The 20994-nt window shown below is 35.9% G+C and overlaps 1 protein-coding gene across 1 annotated transcript; it reads right to left on the bottom strand.

Moving 5' to 3' along the window:
• Positions 1–1572: 1572 nt before the first annotated feature.
• On the bottom strand, positions 1573–20849 carry LOC128177734 (thyroid adenoma-associated protein homolog). Its single transcript, XM_052844567.1, has 40 exons — positions 20652–20849; positions 19939–20036; positions 18776–18906; positions 18253–18407; positions 18126–18158; positions 17866–17914; positions 17579–17763; positions 17230–17318; positions 16481–16716; positions 16155–16220; positions 15883–16000; positions 15416–15488; positions 15113–15303; positions 14841–14990; positions 14365–14446; positions 13887–14041; positions 13633–13788; positions 13404–13502; positions 12216–12345; positions 10290–10426; positions 9711–10132; positions 9438–9580; positions 8927–9156; positions 8660–8769; positions 8354–8486; positions 8006–8125; positions 7733–7855; positions 7045–7142; positions 6484–6570; positions 6218–6349; positions 5798–5963; positions 5588–5688; positions 4800–5319; positions 4470–4550; positions 4203–4243; positions 3945–4011; positions 3470–3620; positions 3204–3317; positions 2885–3009; positions 1573–2256 (listed from the first exon to the last, which is right to left on the bottom strand). Exons 1-40 carry the CDS (start codon positions 20725–20727, stop codon positions 1696–1698), a joined length of 5934 nt encoding a protein of 1977 aa, XP_052700527.1. The 5' UTR covers positions 20728–20849; the 3' UTR covers positions 1573–1695.
• Between the last annotated feature and the right edge of the window lie 145 nt (positions 20850–20994).

Genomic DNA, 20994 nt, shown 5'->3' with positions numbered 1-20994 from the left:
TAATATTATTCAGGCTTTAAGAATTCCTGAACATGTAACATTAGCTGAAGTGTTTTTGTCATTAATGTTGAGTCGTCAGCTAGAAGCTTGCAGAAACAATAAACACACCAGATGTTTTAAATACTGTGAAATCTCCGTCGTTTATCACTGCTTGCTTGTTTAATAATCACTTTCGTCTGCAATGCAGTTAATTCAAGTGTTTAAAAAAACTTGCGATTTTCGAACTTTCTCATAAATGTAAAATATCAAATTTCTGTAAAAAGGAAAAAAATAACCCCCAAAAACTATTATACCTGATTTTAATCGAAGGCAACCAGATGTTAAGCTTATTAAAGACGTATAAACATCATTCGAATATTATATTGTCAGGACAAAGCTGGGTGCGATTCTACACACAGTCAAAGAAAATAAACGCCGAACGCGAAATGCGCTAGGTCTCCGCAAACATACTCAGAATCTGTCAAAAAAAGCATAATTACTGGTGATTAGGGAAAGGGGTTTTCCAAAATCAACTTCAGTAGGGTTCTATCTTTTTAAGCATGTTTTTGATTGTCTTTATTACTAGATGGAAATCATAACGGCATGATTCACCACGATTCAGTGTGAACCATGAAGCAAAAGAGTTCACACAGAGAAAACCTACAACTGAAATATACGACCATAAAAATGTATATTTCTACAACAAAAACACTAAGAAAATCTGTGATAAATAAACACCGATATTGATTTCTTCTCCATGTGGAAATTTGCCTCGGTAGCGCTGTATATTAATGCATTTTTTAACAACATCGTGATTTTTTATGAGAAATAACAGAGCGTGGTATTATTGATCTACACATGTTAACTTATTTCAAATAATTCTTAATGCGCATTGAATCTTTTTTGTTTTAAAGGAAAATCAAAATCTCTTAAAATGCTTCAGATACATGTAACTTTTGGCGTAAGCCGCTTAAAAAAAAATTAAACATGATTTATATCACTGTAAAAGACGATGTGTGTTTCAGCGAGATAAAACAAAATTACCTATATGCAACATTTACCGAGTTATAAAAGAAAAATATTTTTACGAATCAAGCTGTTATACATCGTATATCGGTCGGGCGGACACAAAGTTACGAACGGATTTCTCTTTGAACCAACACTTAGCGATGAAAGATAGCTCGACTACGATCGCGTAATTCTGCTCCTTTTATATAAAAAAGAACAAATGTCACTGAGCGCAAGTTTTTGTTTATTCCGGTAATCTATTTATGCTTCATATTTCTCCTCTCGAGGGGAATAATCTCCCCTATCTCTGGTTTCAGAAACATGTGGGGACAGAGCGGACCTGTTTGTGTTTATAGAGGGGGAACCTCGCCTTGAACCTTCCCCAGCAAATGCTGTTATGAAATTCGATCAACGGAAAATCTGCCTGGCAATACGAAATATGATAACTAATTTAAAAGGTTTGCTAATCCGCAGAAAACGAACGTCGTTCATTAACACCTGTGACATGCAAGTACGCCAAAAGAGAGATAACTCTAGGAAGAACACCGAACTCTCTCTCTCTCTCTCTCTTATCAGAATCAAAAAAAGAATTATAAGTAATTTATTTTTAATAGAAACTTCCGAAGACATAAATTATGTAATATTGCACCAATGATACTAAAATTGACTCTTTTGCACAATTAGTAAGTATATTCCTTTAACAATTTATCAACTTGCAACAAAACAGTTCGGATAAGTAGAATTTTCTGTTTCCTTACTTAAGTTCTTTAAACATATTAGTAGCTGATCATCATTCTTTGAAAGCCCAGTTAAATCAGAGAGAAGTTTGTAGATGAACCCCAGCACTTGGCACTTATATCGGTCCAACAAACTCTCCTGAAATGCCCCAGTCTTCATAAATGGTCTCCCCTTGTCACTAGTCAATGAACTTGGGGACTTTGTTTCCATAAATGTTCGGATCAGGTCAAGGACCTTCCTTACATCTGATTCTAATATTGACAGCGTCGTAATGGACATTTCCATATCGTTCTCCTCCCGGTTCACCACTAGGTAGAGCTGTGACAGAACTTGGTCGAAGCTTGATGCCACACTCTCCTTGGGAGAGTCTGGTTCTGGATGCTGTGAGTTGTTTGTATGCTTGGTTTGTGATGCTATGAAGTGTCCATGCTGAATTAGGGCCAGGCAGTACTTCAGTATGATCTGATAAAACAAAACATCCTCTCGGAACACGTTCATTTCACTCTTGTCAAAGAGCCGCTCTGAACCCTCCTAAAAAGTGGAATAAAAATTTGAATTACAAAGTTGCTCTGTATTCAACGAGCATAACATTTTGTAAACCTACTGGGATTATAACATGAATGTAACAAATACATATGAGGACAAAAAAAGCAAAAGTAACCTAGATTACCCAAAACATAATTCATTTGAATTATCTCCCTTTCAAAGAGATACATTGCATTGCATTTATTATTAGTGAGTAAATATGTACATGTTAATTCATCTGTTGCTGCTCTACAAAAGAAATCCAGGGATTGCACTTTAATATATCAATCTCTCTGCAATTGGAAACTGTTTGAACAGGATTCCTCCCCATATCTACACTATTATAGATCAACAACTCGGCAAGGTCATCGATGATCGTAATAATCAATCAAGGTTGGAATAGATACAAATTGCTAACAAGTACTAAAGGAAATTTTGAAGGTTGTCAGCCAAAAGGAAACATCAAGGGACTGTGCTCTAGACAATGCATGCCTTCATCTTTAAAAAGCAGCCAGAATTGAGGACAGCATTCCTCCAAGTCCTCATGGGTAATGTAGACATGCAATATGCAAATAGTATAAACAACCAACAGCAGAGTATCAAATAAACAACAGATGGCATGGCCAGGACTTACACTTGAGGATTCATTGCTGACAATCCATGAAATGAGGGTCAGCAGGCAGTTAACTCCCTTTGTAGCAGCATGTACATCAATGAATGACCTTACCAGGTAGTCCAAGGTCAAGGACGGCTGAACAGCTGGAGAGACAAATATAACAGATGATGAACATTGTACAACACAAAGCATAAATTCCCTTAGATTTTCAAGTTAAGGTCATACACTTACATGCATATTTTTCTTAATTTATTTAATGTACTGCATTAAATTAAAGAAATTCTGCAGTATTATCCTTTTGAAATGAAAAAAAAATGATAAAAGATTTTAAGAGAACCTCTGGCATTCCCCAGCAGTTGAAGCGTCATGGTGATGACCTCTCTGACCTCAGGGTCATCTTCTTGCTGAAGGTTGGTCAGCATTTCCCAGAACTCAAACATTTTCTTGGTGCCTATAGAAAATCAAATTCTCTTCAATTTCAAAGGACTGAGTTAGCATTTCATCCTCTGATATCAATCATGAATGCATGTATGATGGCAAACTAAATATATGTTGCACCTATCAATAATTAAAGTCATTAAGGAATGAAGACATTAAACAAACCTAATGTCGTCTGGCATTCCCTGAGGAGGTCAAGGGCATTGTGTTGAATCACCATGGCAACACTTAGCTGAAGGTCTGTGATCTTTTCTGTCCCCACACTGTCTCTCAAAATGGCCGTCCAGGAATCGACAGTCTCCATGCAATCATCCATCTGAAACCCCAAGTAAAAATTTAAAGTGCATAAGTCTGCTGGAAGGTTAACAAATGGTCCAGACCATCATCTTTGAACTTACTGAATTTACGTCACAAATCATAATTGACATCTTAGCCTGCTAAAAATAACTTGTCTCTTGCTATTAAATACTTCATTTGCCTTAACATCTTATATATTCAGTAGTTTAATTCAATCAAAATGTTTTCGTCCTGAGATTAAAAAAAATAATCCTGTAATATGGCCACTGCAAAGGTTACTTTAGTACATGTTGCTGTTGCTAATGTACATGTACATGTATATATAAATTCCATTCATAGTTACCCAGTGTTGTAATACATCCCGTATCAACCACCGACTGAATCTAATTATGGCAGCATTCACTTCCTCCCTGAAACCACGGAAATTGGATGGTTAACAAGAAACCATCAAATGTCTCATGTAATTTATTTTCTATGTTATATCTTAAAATACTACCGACATTTACTGCATCACTTGTCTATCCAACTACATAGCTTACTAAATGCACTTGCATATGTCTTTGCAAAAATGTATACCGGTATATATATAAAATATATTTACCTCCTTGATGATTCTATCAGACACAAGCATTGCTTAAGAACCTGGAAAATTAAATGAAAGCTATTTAATACATACAAATGCATGTGAAAAGATTTTTCCTCCATAAAATTGATATTGCAGGTTCCTCCCTCTCCTAAATATCTTTGTGAGATACTAAACAAAGAAACTATTGTGTGAGTGGCTTATTTATTTATTCTTTTTTTTGGGGAGAGGTGGGTGGAGACATCTGATACATGTACTAAAGAAGCAGAAGACTGTGATATGTACCTGTAGAGAACTTTCTCTAACACACAAGTCCTTCCAGTCTTTGGACTCTAACAAGGGATGAAGATCTAAAACTTTAAAAACCTGAAAATTAAACAAAATTATAGTTCATTATAATGGATATTTTGAGTACATGTATGACAATACTGGTATATTCATATGGTAATTAAGGGTCATGTTTTAAAACTGATAACTTACATTAGTTTAGTTTATGTACGTGTATTGAGATCAGAGGATGTTGCATCTACCGTACATCTATTTAAACTCGATGTGTACAAACTCTACACATAATTATCTGTGCTAATTTCAAATCATTCTGAAAAAAATTCTGACCTTTATTTGACATTCAAAATGTTGTTCTTGATGAAGGGCCCTCTCCAGAAGATATGGAAGCAATGACATCACACCATCTATGGCAGCAGACGACATGGTTGTCATGGTGACAGGACAAGTTGCTGGTGGATCTGAATGCTCCTTGCATTGTTTATGCGCAGTGAAGTTTGATGCTAGCACATCAAGCACGACAAGTCGCACCTCGTACAGCTCTGACCCTAGCAGGGATTGTATCTTTGTTGCTATGTCCGCAGCGGAGGAGGACTTGCCGTCTCTTAAAGTGATCTGTAGATCAAGCTTTGTGATGACGGTCAGATACTCCACAAATCCAGGGACGCAACATAACGTCTGCTTGTTGTGGATTCCCGCCTTGAACTCTTCATTTAAAGCCTCTGTCATACTGTTGGTTATTTCTTTGGTTACATTATTGGTCTGGGCAGATGACAACTGTTCCATGACCAACAGTACTTTCTCTGTCACTTCAAAGGCTGCTTGTTTTGTCATGTAGCATGGATTTTTCCTAAAAATTGATTTCCAAATGTTACAGCTAGATTTTATATTAAAGATATTATGAAGAAACAACTGCAAGGTCTTCATCATTTGTAAGTTTTTCTCAACCTTCAAGAATAAGCAAGTTCTTTCTTATCTGTGTATTTGTTTCATTATGTTTAAGATTTACTTGGATTAGCAACCAGTAATCAATATCGAAGGTGAAAAAATATGACAAACTTGAAATTACCAATATGTGTATTTGCATTTATTTAAAAACTGTGAAATACAAGACTTACTTGCTAATAAGCCACATTTTATCTTTCCACTTTGACACTGAACTCTCCATAGATTGAATCTCATCTGCCATGGTAAGTATCACTTCAAGCATATTTAAAATCTGTAAATAAACCAAAAATTCTCTACAAAACCACAAAAACTTTTACCCCATTGCCTCTTTCATAACGTTTTAAACCAATTTTTTAATTGGATAATTTTTTTTCACTTACCTGTATCAGAGCACCATGTACATGGCTGTGTTTAGCATGCTTTGGTTCAACAGGGATCATGTCCAATAATTGAATCATAACAGAGTTCAGTTGACCTTTCTGTACTAGAGGTTGCAATGCTCTGGCAGCCATGATTCTCGTTTTTAAAACAGGACTGGAACTGCATCTACAAAACCAGTGTTATCTGCCATCAAAGTGAAATGTCTACCACAACTCAGAGATACAGCCTATAAAGACCTTTAATTGGATGATACCAAATTATGGTTTGAAATTTTACATTATTTCATTAATTATCACAGGTGAAGTTTGACCTTTGTGATTATAATGGAAACATGGAGTTTTGTCATAATTACACTGATAAGGCTTTCTGAAAATAATACGACACATTGCTAATCAAACATTTTGGAGATCATAACCAACCTGATGACATATGGAATAAAAGCTGCCAAGTTAAGTGAGGTATCAGCGCCCTCTAGTGGAGACTGAAATAGTCGTCCCAGAATCATCAGTACGGGGTACAAACCAGGATGTAGGTGCAGCTGATCTGTGTCACTAAAACAGTAAGGTCAGGGACAAAATGAATAAGAAACTCACACTCCATCTACAGTTACCTCAGTCCATTCAAAAATTTCACACACTACATATACAGAAATCTCTTTGCATTCATGAAGTTAAATGCAATCTACCTGATGTTTCTAGTTGCCACTTCCAGCTGGTCTAAGAGGAAAGGATAAAGTGACGGATACTGGTGGAAGAACTGTCTTCCTGTCTGGCTGTAAAGAAATTCAGGTCAAGTTATTAATACACCCTACATCTTTATCTACCTGCACTTAAAGCAATATGAGCTATATTTTCTAGAATTTTATTTTGCTGAAAAAACCTGCCAGTATGCTAAGTATGTATGTAACTTAAACTTTTATGATAAATAAGATTTGAAAAATTCATTCATTTTTGTCAGAAGAAAGATTTATCTTCTGAGGAATATATAGCGGTTCAATTTTTGTACAGGACGACAATAATTCAATTTTGCTTCGATTAAGGCTTCTTAATGTCTTTTCCCACAAAAATAAGGCTAACAGAAGTTAAAAAAACCATGATCTCTTTTGTCATTTTAGTAGAAAATAACATTTTCGTAAAAAAAAATTTCAGCATGAAAATTGCAGCTCATATTGCTTTAAATAATCATTTAAAGTTTTCTCTTCACTGAAGTTGCTTTGACATTTCTGGAGTTGTGTTGAAACACTTACCAGTTCTTCTTGGACATAGTGGATTCGTCCTTACTTCTCTTGACTCCAAATATTCTGGTGATCATGGTGCTGAGTAGAAGGGTGGAGGAGTTCCTCACCTGTAAATACAATTTATAATTTGCTACAGAGCTTTGCGAAAACCAATGCACTTTAAATACTGTAAATTCCTTATATCACGCGAGTTCTTAATTCCACAATCCCACTCGTTTGTATCAAATCGCGAGAATGTAAAATCGTGTACGTTGAACTTTTCTCCTTATTTCTTATAGTTTTCAACTCTCAGAAAATAATGGCAAGATTTTAAAATCCGTGAAGGATGCTTCTCGTGATTTTACGCGGATATTAATTCCTCGCGTTTAATTAGGAATTTACTTTAACCAGAGCAATGTTCATGAATTAAAATACTGTATTCAGGGTTATTTTCATCCTGTTTTTTTTGTTGTTGTTGCCCATGAACACTTGCAAATAGTTTCGCCCATCTTGACTTCATCCAAACACAGTAAGAAATAGACATTCTTTCCAATTAACACAGTTAATTGAAAATTCTTTTGAATTTATCCAATCTTAAATTCACCCCCTGACAACAAGAGTGAAAGGGGCGAATACAAAACAGGGGCGAATATTTCCCTACAGAAATCTTAATTATTACTTTTAATGAAATAGTAAAAAGAATACAAAACAAACTTACTGCCCAGAAAGGGGACTGAAATCCTAATATGGCCGCCATCAAACCATCAGCTACAAAGGGAGTCACCACTTCTCCCAGTCTGGAATCCTTGTACAGGGCTCGCAGTATGTTCAAGGCATGAACCTAAAAATCAAACATCATCAAAGTATCAGTTGTGTTATCCACCTATTACTTTATTAATACATGTATTTTCAATGTGATATAAGAATATCCTTTGACTTGGGAAGTGGTAAGAACAACATTTGACTGAATAGGTGAATATATATATCATACCTTGGAGTTGGAGGGGGTCCCAGACACAGTATCCTCCATCAGAGCTAGCTGTAACAGCTCTTTCACTGTCCACTTAAAACATGGCCGACCTGTGCTGTGAGGTTCAGAACTGACCAACGTCTGCAGAAAATTAAAGAAAAATTTAACCTTTTCCCTCATCCTATCTTCTAACCACCAATTTAGTGGAAATAAGGTAATTCTGATCCACTAATTTTATATGGATCCTTAAAACTCTGAGTTTCACAAAATCCATGAAAATTGATGCCAACAAATATTAATGAAACCACAACATTCAACATCTGAATTACTACGGAGATAGTGAATTTCTACGTTGCCTGACATCCCTACCTGTACAAAGAACGGAATGCCGGCACTTCTTCTGGTGGCACACAGCTTGTTGTTTTCATCATCATTTTTTACATCAGCCATGACTTGGTCTAACCATAACTTTGGAAGCTGATGGAGGGTTTTAATGTTACACCTGTAAACAAGTTAGAGATGTTATTGACAGATGCACAATTCTAATGTCCCACACCAAACTTCATTTTAAATGCAAATTTAAAATATTAAAGTTATAAATAATAACTAATTAACATTCAAAATTTTAGATCATGTAAAATCGCACCTCTCTTACATTTCATTTCTTAGTCATACCTCCACAACATTTCACACTGTTTGACAAAACCAGCACAGGCCAACTCAAATGCTCCCCTATGTATGGATTCCATCAACTGCTTCTTGAAGTATTCTCCTATTATTTCATTCTTGAATGCAGAAAAAAAGGGAGAAAAGCTTTAATTATCAAAATGCTTGCTTGCATATTCAAGATATAGTGCAGAAAAAGTACACAGTCTATTCAAAATATGTAGGAATTATTTTGTGAAACTATCAGTGTTCAACCTTCAGTAAATCAAACAATACCTGCTGGACAGTGAGGAGTCCTACGTCTGATGTATGAGGTGTTGTGATTGGTGCTTCAAATGTCAGTTGTCCTAGTAACAGTGAAACTTCCTTGACATTTCTCCAGCAGCAGACGATGAGGTACTCAGGCATCAGTGTGACAGTCTCCACACAGCGCTCCGCCTCAGAGGCGCTTACCTTATCCTCTGAGGTGCCTGTCTTACCCTCCGAGGCAAAAATAGACTCCACACCTAAATAACATAGAGCAATCAAAATGCACATACAGTTAAAGATGGTTACAATGAAATGCATTTGCAATGAAATTTACATTTACAGTCAGTTTTATTCCCCTTAGCGATGAAACTTATTTCTAAACTAAACATTCCTAACTGATTATGTTATACAATGTAACAGATTAAAATTGGCGCTTTGCTGTGTGTTTTACTACACAGGTAAAAAGGCAGATATATCTCCAAACATCTTACTGGGGTTTCTAGCATGAGAGCTGCACCTTGCCAATATGCATGTTTACCTTTGATGGCCTCCTCTGGAACGTTTCCCTCGGGAGAGCTGTTTTGTACCACTGGAGAGACGATGTCAGATATTTCCAGGCAACAGAACAAAAGATCCTCCATTAATGGCTGCCATAGCAACATTTCACTTTTAGAAAGCTTCCTAAAATACAATAGCTCATTCCATTACATAGGCATTTTAAGAACAAACTTTTACAACCAAAACAAATTCAAAAGATATGATTCACTACATGATATACATCATCTGAATAGACTTTATATGAAAGACTTACTTTAGATTAACATCAAACAGGATGTATCTGATGCAATGCAATGTGGGATACATGGGTTTGGTTGCTGCTGCAATAAACAATCCAGTCCTTGCCACTTGCAACTGGTCCTTGAGGTAAAACAACAAAATCCACAGCAACAAGACTGTTCCTCCCGAGGACTCAGAGGGTTGGAGGGGGAGTTTCTGGAGAGCCTCCCTTAAACGCTGCTCCCCATTCAATAAGTCTCCCCACTGTGTGAGAGCAGAAGGACTGAGGTGTTTAGTGAGGATCTCCTGAGAACTGAAGAAAAAATCTTGAATACTAGGCTGAAGGAGCAGGATTCTCAGAAGGAAGGCTCCTGTGGTGCAGTCCTGGGGACGATTACTGCCTGCCAATGTCAGTCCTATGTCCAGCAGTTCTGACTCACTCATATTGATCATTCTCTAAAATGAAATAATAGACTCTCTTTTACTGTCTACTATTTAAACTATGTGACTGTATTATGCTGCATTTTTAGCCCAATAGTTATGACTTTTTTCAAAGAGAGAAGAAAGTAACTACATGTATCTCCTATGTGTATACTGTTTGTCTGAATTATACCTCAAGGTAAAGCCCCTGGCTGAAGCAGCTTCTCAGTACTTTGTAGGCCTCTGTTTTGTTGTCTTCAAATGTGTCTGTCAGGCATTCCATTAGTGTCTGAATATGACATCCCTTCCACTCTTCCCATATAACATAACCTATGAATGCACAAGACATTTCACATCAATAAACCAAGGCAAATGATTATATATATCACAATCAAATATATAAAATAAAATCTTCTAAAATGAGTTCAAACAAGATATCTGTGAGCCAATGCTCACTAGTGATACCCCCGCTCTGATGTGAATATGCAAAATAAGCAAAGTCGACATTTAACAGAAAGCTGGCATCCGATTGGTACAGAAATATATCCCACAATATGGCATGCCTAAACAAATAGTGTGTTAAAATTTCAAGCATCTGCGATAAATAGCTGCTGAGAAATCTTTGATGAAAATTTGTTTGAAAATTTTGGCTAAAATAAACAAAGTACTCATTTAACAGGAAGATGACGTCCGATTGGTAAAAAAATATATCCCACAATATGGCATGCCTTAACAAACACTGTGTAAAAATTTCAAGCATCTCCGATAAATAGTTGCTGAGAAATCTTTGACGAAAATTTGTTTGAATATTTTGGCTAAAAATAAACAAAGTCATTATTTAACAGGAAGTTGACATCTGATTGATACAAAAATATATCCCACAATATGGCATGCCTAAACAAACACTGTGTACAAATTTCAAGCATCTCCAAAAATAGCTGCTGAGAAATCTTTGATGAAAATTTGTTTGAAAATTTTGGCTAAAAATAAACAAAGTTGTCATTTAACAGGAAGTTGACGTCTGATTGGTACAAAAATACATCCCATGATATAGCATGCCTATACAAATACTGTGTAAAAATTTCAAGCATCTGCGATAAACAGTTGCTGAGAATTCTTTGACAGAAATTTGTTTGAAAAGTTTTGCTAAAAATAAACAAAGTTGTCATTAAACAGGAAGTTGACGTCTGATTGGTACAAAAATATATCCCACGATATAGCATGCCTATACAAATACTGTGTAAAAATTTCAAGCATCTGCGGTAAACAGTTGCTGAGAATTCTTTGACGGAAATTTGTTTGAAAAGTTTTGCTAAAAATAAACAAAGTCGTCATTTAACAGGAAGTTGACGTCTGATTGGTACAAAAATATATCCCACGATATGGCATGCCTATACAAATACTGTGTAAAAATTTCAAGCATCTGCGATAAACAGTTGCTGAGAAATCTTTGACGAAAATTTGTTTGAAAATTTTGGTTAAAAAATAAGCAAAGTCGTCATTTAACAGGAAGTTGACGTCCGATTGGTACAAAAATATATCCCACGATATGGCATGCCTTAACAAACACTGTGTTAAAATTTCAAGCATCTGCGATAAATAGTTGCTGAGATAAATGCGACAGAAATTTTTGTTACGGACGGACAGACAGACGGACAGACGGACAGACAGACAGACGGACGGACAGACAGACACACAAGGGTAAAACAGTATACCCCCTCTCCTTCGGAGCGGGGGTATAATTATCAAATTCTAAACACTAAGAAACTCTTTTGGTCTTAAGATATTCATGAAATGAAAAGGTAAGCCATTATTTAAATTGCATATCTTTTTCAGTGTGTGTGTTCTTTTTAAAATGCTTGGATTGGACATTCATCTGGCTAATATGCTGTGGAATCATTTTTCTTCGTGGGGGTCAATGTTAGTGGGTAGCCAAAATTTCCAGGCTCATGGGGACGTAATTTCATTGGTAGCAAGTTCTATTTCCTAAATAAATAATGAACATAAGCTGGCATATACCTTCGGGGGATGTAAATTCGTGGGCAAAGGTTACCCACGAAAGCCACAAACATTGGTCCACCACGAACAATGATGATTCCACTGTATCACGCTAACTTACCCCCAGCATTAGCAGGACTCAACAGATCCACCATCAGAGAGAGAACTGACAGTGCTGTTGTCCGTCGTGCAAAGGCTGAGCCTGGGTACAGGGAGTGAAGCAGAAACTGGAACAGCCATGATCCAAAGGCCTGCAATGGAACAGGTCCCAGTAATATAATGGTTATACATTCATTAATAAAGATTATAATACTGGCCAAAGACCAATTCTTGTTATTACCGGTAATCTACACTCGCAAACACTTAATTTTGTGTGTTCAATTACTACAAGAAAAGAATTCCTGGGTCCCCCGCCGGTCAAGCGGTATACTAGTATCGACCAAGGCTGATTTAAGACCTTGACCAAGGTATTAGTGGTATAAACATTTGGTATAAATTTACTGAAAATCCGTCAAAATTTGTAGGCATGAGAGCGCTTACAAGGTCAATTTTTGAATAAAACGGAGTCTTTATTGTGGTCAAAGTACCATAACTCCAACAAAAAGTATCGACCAATGCTGATTTAAGAACTTGACCAAAGTATTAGTGGTATAAACATTTGGTATAAATTTAATGAAAATCCGTCAAAATTTGTAGGCATGAGAGCGCTTACAAGGTCAATTTTTGGATAAAACGGAGTCATTATTGTGGTCAAAGTCCCATAACTCCAACAAAAAGTATCGATCAATGCTGATTTTCGAACTTGACCAAAGTATTAGTGGTATAAACATTTGGTATAAATTTAATGAAAATCCGTCAAATTTTGTAGGCATGAGAGCGCTTACAAGGTCAATTATTGGATAAAACGGAGTCATTATTGTGGTCAAAGTCCCATAACTCCAACAAAAAGTATCGACCAATGCCGATTTAAGAACTTGACCAAGGTAATAGTGGTATAAACATTTGGTATAAATTTACTGAAAATCCGTCAAAATTTGTAGGCATGAGAGCGCTTACAAAAAAGTGTGACGGACGGACACATGGATGCACGGACGGACGCCCGGCATTTCTATGTCCCCGCTCCACGATGCGGCGGGGGACAATAAAAGGTTTCATTGCAATGGTGAGAACTTGTCCTGGCAAGAATTAGCCTTGGCCAGTAAGGCTTAAAAAAACCATTTGGAAAACCTTCATTTGGCATATAGAATCTTCATATGATACACAGTTTACACATTTTACACCAGAAAAATAATTAAATTCAATGTATTACCTTGTAGGATGACAGTGTGGTGTCTAGCCCTTGGGGTCTATTTTTAGAATTAAGCTTTCTACAAAGAGCTCCCTCGCTTTCTTTATATCTCAGAAAAAGCTACAAACACAACAATAAAATCCATGGTCATTAAAAGTGTTTTTTTTTTAATTTTGTATATAGCAATAAATATCTGCTTAATCAAGTTCTGCAAACAATGCAAAATAAGTGGAGATGGGAGTACAGTTACCTTTTTGATATGAGCTACCATGTGTTGTCTGAAAGATGGTGATTGGTTCTTCATATTCCACTGAATGAAGTATTTAAGTAATCTAAATTCTGATTGGTTGATTGGTTCCGATGTCTTGTGGTTTTCACAGAGTAAGGCAAATGCATCAAGTCTAGCCTAGGAAAACAAAATATCATGTTATCAAAGAATAGTTACCATTTACATCCTGTATATTGTAAATGAAGTTTCGGTAACAGCAACAAGAAAATCCTGACCTGATCATCAGTGTGACTCAGGGCTTGTTTAACTAGCTCTGTCTTCACCACTCCATACAAAAACTCTGGCGACTTTGACACAGCATGGTCCAACAGACCCATGACTCGCGCTCTCCTCAAACACATGATCAGGGCACCCAGCTGCTCATCTGTAACTGTTCATTTCATATTAGGTATCATCAAAGTGTTTGATGCATACAAGCCAAGTACTAACAATGAAATACCTAGAGAATACAAGATACATACCCATACATTTCAATATCACACCCTGTATCAGTACAAGACACACCATATCAGGTATCGAGGGCTGATACAGGGTTATGATTGTTATATCCATTACATGTAGTAATAAAATACAAAAAAACTTCTAGTTTAATAATCACTGGTTAGCTTGCTATTTGAACATCACATAGATTGCACTTGCAAAATTCCTATGTTTATTCCCAAGTATGTAAATCCTATAAACAATCAATGTTACCAGACTGGCTGCTGTTACAGAGAGATGACATCATGCAGCCTAGTGTGTCTTTCCCAGTTTTCAGAAGTTTTGGAAGGATATACTGAAAAAAAAGAACTTAAATATTAATAAGTTTATGGTAAGAACTCAGAAGTATACCATAATAAGCGCTATAATAGTACTCCTTTTAAGAAACACAAAACATTGACAGATTATCATAAAATTAGACAAGTCCCCAAATGATCATATCAAGTGGTCCAAAATCTTTCACAAGTTGTCATTACAGTGTATTTTTTCATGGACCTTCTGAAGAAATATCATACCCCAGTTGAGTTATAACTGAGTTTTGCATTACATGTACAATAAACAATTGGTAATCACTATGTGACTGTGTATACCAAATACATATAAGTATTCCATGTATACAAATAAGGAAACTTCCATTGATTTTCATACAAATATTGTATCGTGAAAAACACCCATGATACTGTTGGTACCTCAATAACATAGGTGCGCTGATGTGTGCTGTTTCCCATCATGCACTGCAGCACAGGCCACACCCATATCTTCTGCCACTGCTTCCTGTTATCTGGTTGGGAGAGCTCCTTCAGGTGTTCTGTCGACAGCTTGTCGTACAGGTCACTAGCCTAGATACAGAAATCAAAAAGCCTTAACATCATTGCAAAGACTTCATCATTTTTGAGTGGTGAAATTTGGTTCATTCTCAAGAGTCAAAACAAAAATTTTTGAAATCAACATAAACACTGACATAGCAGGCAACTGTCTGCTCCTTGAGGTTGTTGAGGATGTCCTGAGCTAGGTCTGGGTTATACTGGAGAAGAGCGGACACTTTCAGACTCTCAGCTAGTATCCTTAGGGTTCCATATTTCCCCTTGCTTGACCAGCTGACTTCAGACAACAAAGATCTGGATAGATCCAGTAGGAACTGGTCCTCTGGTGCTGGAGATAAAACGATACAACTTACATGTGTCCAACTTCCAGTTCTTTAAACTTCATGTGAATGAAATATGGTGTCAAACATTTTAGATATACATACATATAATATTCCTACCTTCAACATCAGTTGTTGCTTTGTGTACCTTGATTAGAGATTCAAAGATGTCCTTAGCAGTAAACCTTATTACCTACAAACAATATCAACTATTTATAAGTGACATATATAAGCAAATTCTGCATCAATGCAAACATAAAATCTCCTCACAAAAAAAAAAAATGAGCCCAATCCAAACGCCCCTTCTCTCTTCTACTTGGAATGCAAACATATAATACTGTTGATTCCTTATTTTACATGAGTACTTAATTCCATGATCTAACAGTTTTTCAACAAATAGCGATAAAATATTAAATCGCAAACACCAAATTTTTATCATTATTTATTATAGTTTATATGTGTTCAAAAAATAGAAGTGAGATTTCAAAATCTGCAAGATGTGCTTCTCGCGATTTTACACGGATATTAATTCCTCGCTTTTAATTACGAATTTACAGTAATTTAATTCTCAACCAGCTTCCTCTTACATCTGTTGAGTCCTCCCAGATTGTCCACACAAACTTGAGTACTTTTTGTAACAGATGCCCTGGGCCAGACAGTCTGCTGGTCACAACTCGATCACAGCAGTCAGATCGCACACAGGCTCTGAAAAGAGTGTGCAAATAACATTCACTGAATCAGAACAAGGAGGGTATGTTAGAGTTAACATTAACACATACAGTTCATCAATTATAATTTGTAATTAATTTTGTGCTTCAATGTGTTCTTCATGAACAAACCAAAACAAAATTTGCCCTACAGAGCTCTGGTTGTCCACATGTGAATAGTTCTAGCCATCTGTAGCTTTCCTGTTGTGTCACAGCTTCTGAAATACAAATACGAATACAATGCATAGCAAATTGTTATTTTTAAGTACTCACTGACATCCCTAATAACAATGGAGAGTTTATTGATGTTTGCCCTTTATGAAACATATACATATATACATGTAAAGTGTTATATCTATGGCAGATATGTGCATGTATGAACATTTTCTGTGCATTGCTTGTGAATCAAGTTAAGAATTACAATACATAGTACTGGTAAACTCCTCTATACATGTATTTCACTTTCTGATTTACGAACCTTGATCCCATATCTAATATTCTGTCCAACATGATATCTAGTAGCAAACTTCTGTTGTCTTCATTGTGTAATAGCAAATCTGAAACATCTAGCTGAGCAAGAATTCCAAACCACAGACACAAACAGGAAGTGGGGGAGAGCTGGGATAGCTCATCTCTGGAAAGTGATGTCTGTAACATCCAGCCAGGTGGTTCAGCTTTATTCTTCACATTTTCATGAAAAATGACATCTAAAATCTGAAAAAATATCCAAAGTAACAATTACTACATTTCTTGTCATAATAGCAAATGGCACAGTGGTCATGAGCGTTAGGCCAGTAACCGAAAGGTTGCTAGTTCAAACCCGGCTGTGGTCACTTGATGTAATGTGTTGTGCATTTAGACAAGGCACTCTATCTGCATTGTCTCAGTCCACTATGGTGATATTGGGTACCGCCTTACACTGGGGGGTAACCTGTGATGAACTGGTGTCCTAATGACTCTCATCCTCTTAGCACCACGGAAACCGGGGATAAGCACTGGCCTAATGCACCTTCATGGCACGGAGAAGAATTTAACTTAACTAACTTTCATAATAGAAGTTTTAGTGTACACAAAGAACTGTAACTCTTTGGTCTCTCATCCAATTTTCCCCCCAAAGAACTATAGATCTCCTGCTTTATATAGAGTTGCCTAAGTGTTTTAAATAACTATGCCTTCCATGGTTAACAATAATGATTACCACCAATAAAACCCTGCTAATAGCATTACCAGTTCTGTTGCTTTTGATCCCAGGTTCAGCTTCAGCAGTAGAGTCAGACACATGCTGCCACTGGTCTTACAGTCCAGCAGGAAGTTTTCTGAAACAATTATGGTAGACCTAATCAAAACCTTACATAAGTGCACAAATCTTTGCCGTAAAAGCTATTTCTCCAAGCTTAAATCTTAGTGTTTATAATCTCTGAAGAAAAAAATTCAGCTCAAAAATAGGAATACATACTCTTCTGATTAGTTCAATAAATTAAATACTGTGTGACTAAATGGATAAGATTTTCATTTTCAAACGTTTGCACATACATTTGAGTATCTGCTGGTATTGTGGAGAGCAAACAAAACATACCTGATTTAAGAATCACAACTATGTTGTTAAGGAAGGCAATTGAAACAGATTGAATTGCTCCTTGTGCATCGGATTCCCTGCCCTCCAGACTCCCCGCACATTTCTGTAGCAGCTTACTGGAGGCTTGGATACAGGCCAGGCAATGGTGCATCATCTCATTATCCTCCACAGGGGACAACTCACACCTGACCAAAATTATTGTGTACCAATATCATTATCAACAATTAATATATGATACATATTGATAATAAACTGACAACTCTCTGGTAAAACCAAGGAAGTTATACCTTTTTGCAGCCAGGAACTCCTCAAGAGCTTGGGATAAGTATTTGAGACCTGAAAAAGAAATTCATATGATACAATAACTTAAACAACTACCGGTAAATTACATGTACAAGTATTACCCATATGTTGGAATATATCATACATGTAATACCCCAATGCTTGATCGGATCTTAATGGTTTTAAACCATGAAGAATTTGACATGCATAATCATAACTCAATTATGATCTTATGCTATGAAGAGTTTCACTTGTATAATCATACCTGGCAGAAAGACTTGAGAGAGACAATGTTCACCTGAAATTCAAAACATACTCTGAAATCACTCTCTTCACAACACAAAAATAAAGACCAGCTAATTGCAATGTACATTGATATAAAAAATGCACACCCAAAGGAAAGTTTTCCATCAGACAGTAGATCATGTTGACAGTCTTCCTGCCATCTTGGATGTCCTTGACCCCAGCCGTGACCTTCACTGTGACCTCATGCACCATTCGTGTGCTCACTAATGTTTTCAGGTCATCCCTGAAATTCTGGAAGGTGCTGCAATTAAAAACCTCAAACTAGTGTAATATGAAGTGGTGAGACATATATCTTATACATATACTATACATATTCTATGAATTTGTAAGTCCTTAAATGTTGCAGCTATCTGTACTGAAAGGCTCAATACCAACAGAGCAATGGATGTTAACATGGTTGTGGGCATTTCAAATGAAAGTTAATATTTAAAATAATAATTCATGGAATTAGATTTGTATTCTAAACTAATAAAGTAATGTGAATAAACTTATGAAGGAAAAAATTTGGTAGGCAGTTATCACAATACATCAACATCAACAGCAAACACACCTGTAAATATTTGACAGTGAATTCCTTTAGTTAATTTTGACTTTTTGAGCTTAGTTTACCTTGCCAGTAATCTTTTGACTGTGTGTTTTGGGGAGCAGTTAAGGTAAATATCCACCAGAATCTCTAGAGATAATTCTAATTCAGAGTCAGATTCATTTCTTCTGCTAACCTCCTGGACTTTAGTGCAAATCTGTGCAAAATAGTGACTCCAAATTAAAAAAAATTAAGTAAGCTGTCATTATTTCACTTTCAATAATATATTAAGTTAATAGTTTCTGGTTTTTCCCTTGCATACAGTTGAATTCATTATTTCCATGTAAGATAATTGTTAATTAAACATGCTGAAATTGTTAATTTATACCGAACAAAACAAGAGGCGGGAAAAGCCTGCCTTGCAAAGTAAGCCTTAATGGTAACACATATATAAGAAAAGCAGTGATAATGAAATTTGAATCTGGGGTACTAAGAGCTAAAAAAAATTTTCCAGCTCCTGGGCCCTGCCATATTGGGTGCCATTTTGTTTGAAAAAGTTAGCTCGATCATGACAGGCACTTATTGATGTTTATTGTCCCTAAACTTTCCAAGGTTTCAATCAAAAGGTAAATAAATTAATGAAAATAACTGACTATGCAAACCAGATTAGTTATAACTGTGCTTTAATCTGGAGGTAGAATTTGTTTCCTGTACATCTTATCAAATTTTTACAGGAAAAAAACCTCATAAACATTAAAAAAACTTATCTTTTTCATACTGCATAAAGTTGCAAATTTTGATTAACATATAAAATTTTTTAAATATTGAAGAAAGAAAGCAAGAATTCTTTGGATTGTCTTTCTTTGGCTCTGATATTTGAAGAAAAAAGTTGTTTTACGTATAAAATACCTGGTACATGACGTCATAATTTAACAGTAACATAAAACAAAACATAAATAAAACTGAGCTTAAATTTAGATCTATTAAGATTTGAAAGGATCAAAATGGGTCTGTTTCAAGTGAATTTTGTTCTCTCTTTTACAAAATTCAAACTGTACTGTCTATTTCTAAAAAAAAATCTGCTCAACAGTCTCACCGTTTACATATTACAGGTATAACAGTTGCTGGCATTGCAGAAAACACATAACACTTAGGACTGATGAGGCTGTTTAAATAATATGGTTGGGACAAAAACTGCACTGACAAATGAAAAAACAACACAGAATTTATATGAGAAATGTAACTCAACCTCTTTAAGACAAACTATCTGTTGCTTCACATCTTTAATCCTAAAGAGCTTTCGGAAGTTTTTAAGTATTTGAGACTCTTCCTTTGGATCAGATTCATCTGAAAGTACATGTATTAAATATAAAAGTTAAAGGTGCTTTGCAAACAACTCTGATCATACAGTCTGTATAAATGTAAGCTGCAGATCTGTAAAGAAAAAAAGGCACCAGTTTTTTTAAACCTTACAATCAAGATATTAGCGAGCGAAGTTACGTCCCATAATGCTCTCTAATGTTTTCATCTGTGGTGCTATGCCAAAAATGGCCGACATTTACAGTGTCTTAAGGGTTGAAGACACGTTTTGAGTACCACAAAAGCTTTGGCGAGACACAAGAAATTTGTTACATACTTCCATACCTTCGTATAAGTCGAGATATGTAAACAAAGACGAAAAAGGTAATGGATGACGTCACAGTGCTCTCGCACTATATTTCCCGTGATCAGTTTAGAGGTGGATCAACCATCTGTAATGCATGTATTAGCTATTTCAGTATAGAATGTGATACCTGCCTCATTAACATGTAATTTTTTTTTAATTTCTTGCTACGCTCGCCACAACGGTAGCACCGTAAAACATATTATAATTTTGTTAATAGCAGTTTCTGCATCAAAGGTAAGTATATCATTATTCATTTTACTCTTTCTCTCTCTCTCTCATTTAATCATTAGGCCTACCAATAAGAACCAATTTTGCGAGTCTATCTTTAAGAAGCTCGTGGCATGATAGATATTCCTTTTTCTGTAAAGACATTTTTTGAAATCGTAATTCGCTAATGTATGAGTTTTTTCTTCCACATGACGAACAAAACAGCGAGAATCTCAAATATCACGAGCGGTCTGTCAATTTCCAAGTTCACATGTGTGTTCCGCCATTTTAACAGGCCCGCATTTGTTTTTCTTCCAGTTCGGTCAAATATTTTCAATCGATCTTAAATAATGGAAACATACCATCATATGGTTGATTATCATAATGATAAACCTGTTTATTGTGAGTTCTTTTGTTTATGGAAATAATTAG

Source organism: Crassostrea angulata, chromosome 3 (assembly GCF_025612915.1).
Source record: "Crassostrea angulata isolate pt1a10 chromosome 3, ASM2561291v2, whole genome shotgun sequence".
NCBI lineage: Eukaryota > Metazoa > Mollusca > Bivalvia > Ostreida > Ostreidae > Magallana > Magallana angulata.
Note: the sequence above shows the minus strand (reverse complement) of the source record. Positions and strands in the feature narration are given on the sequence as shown.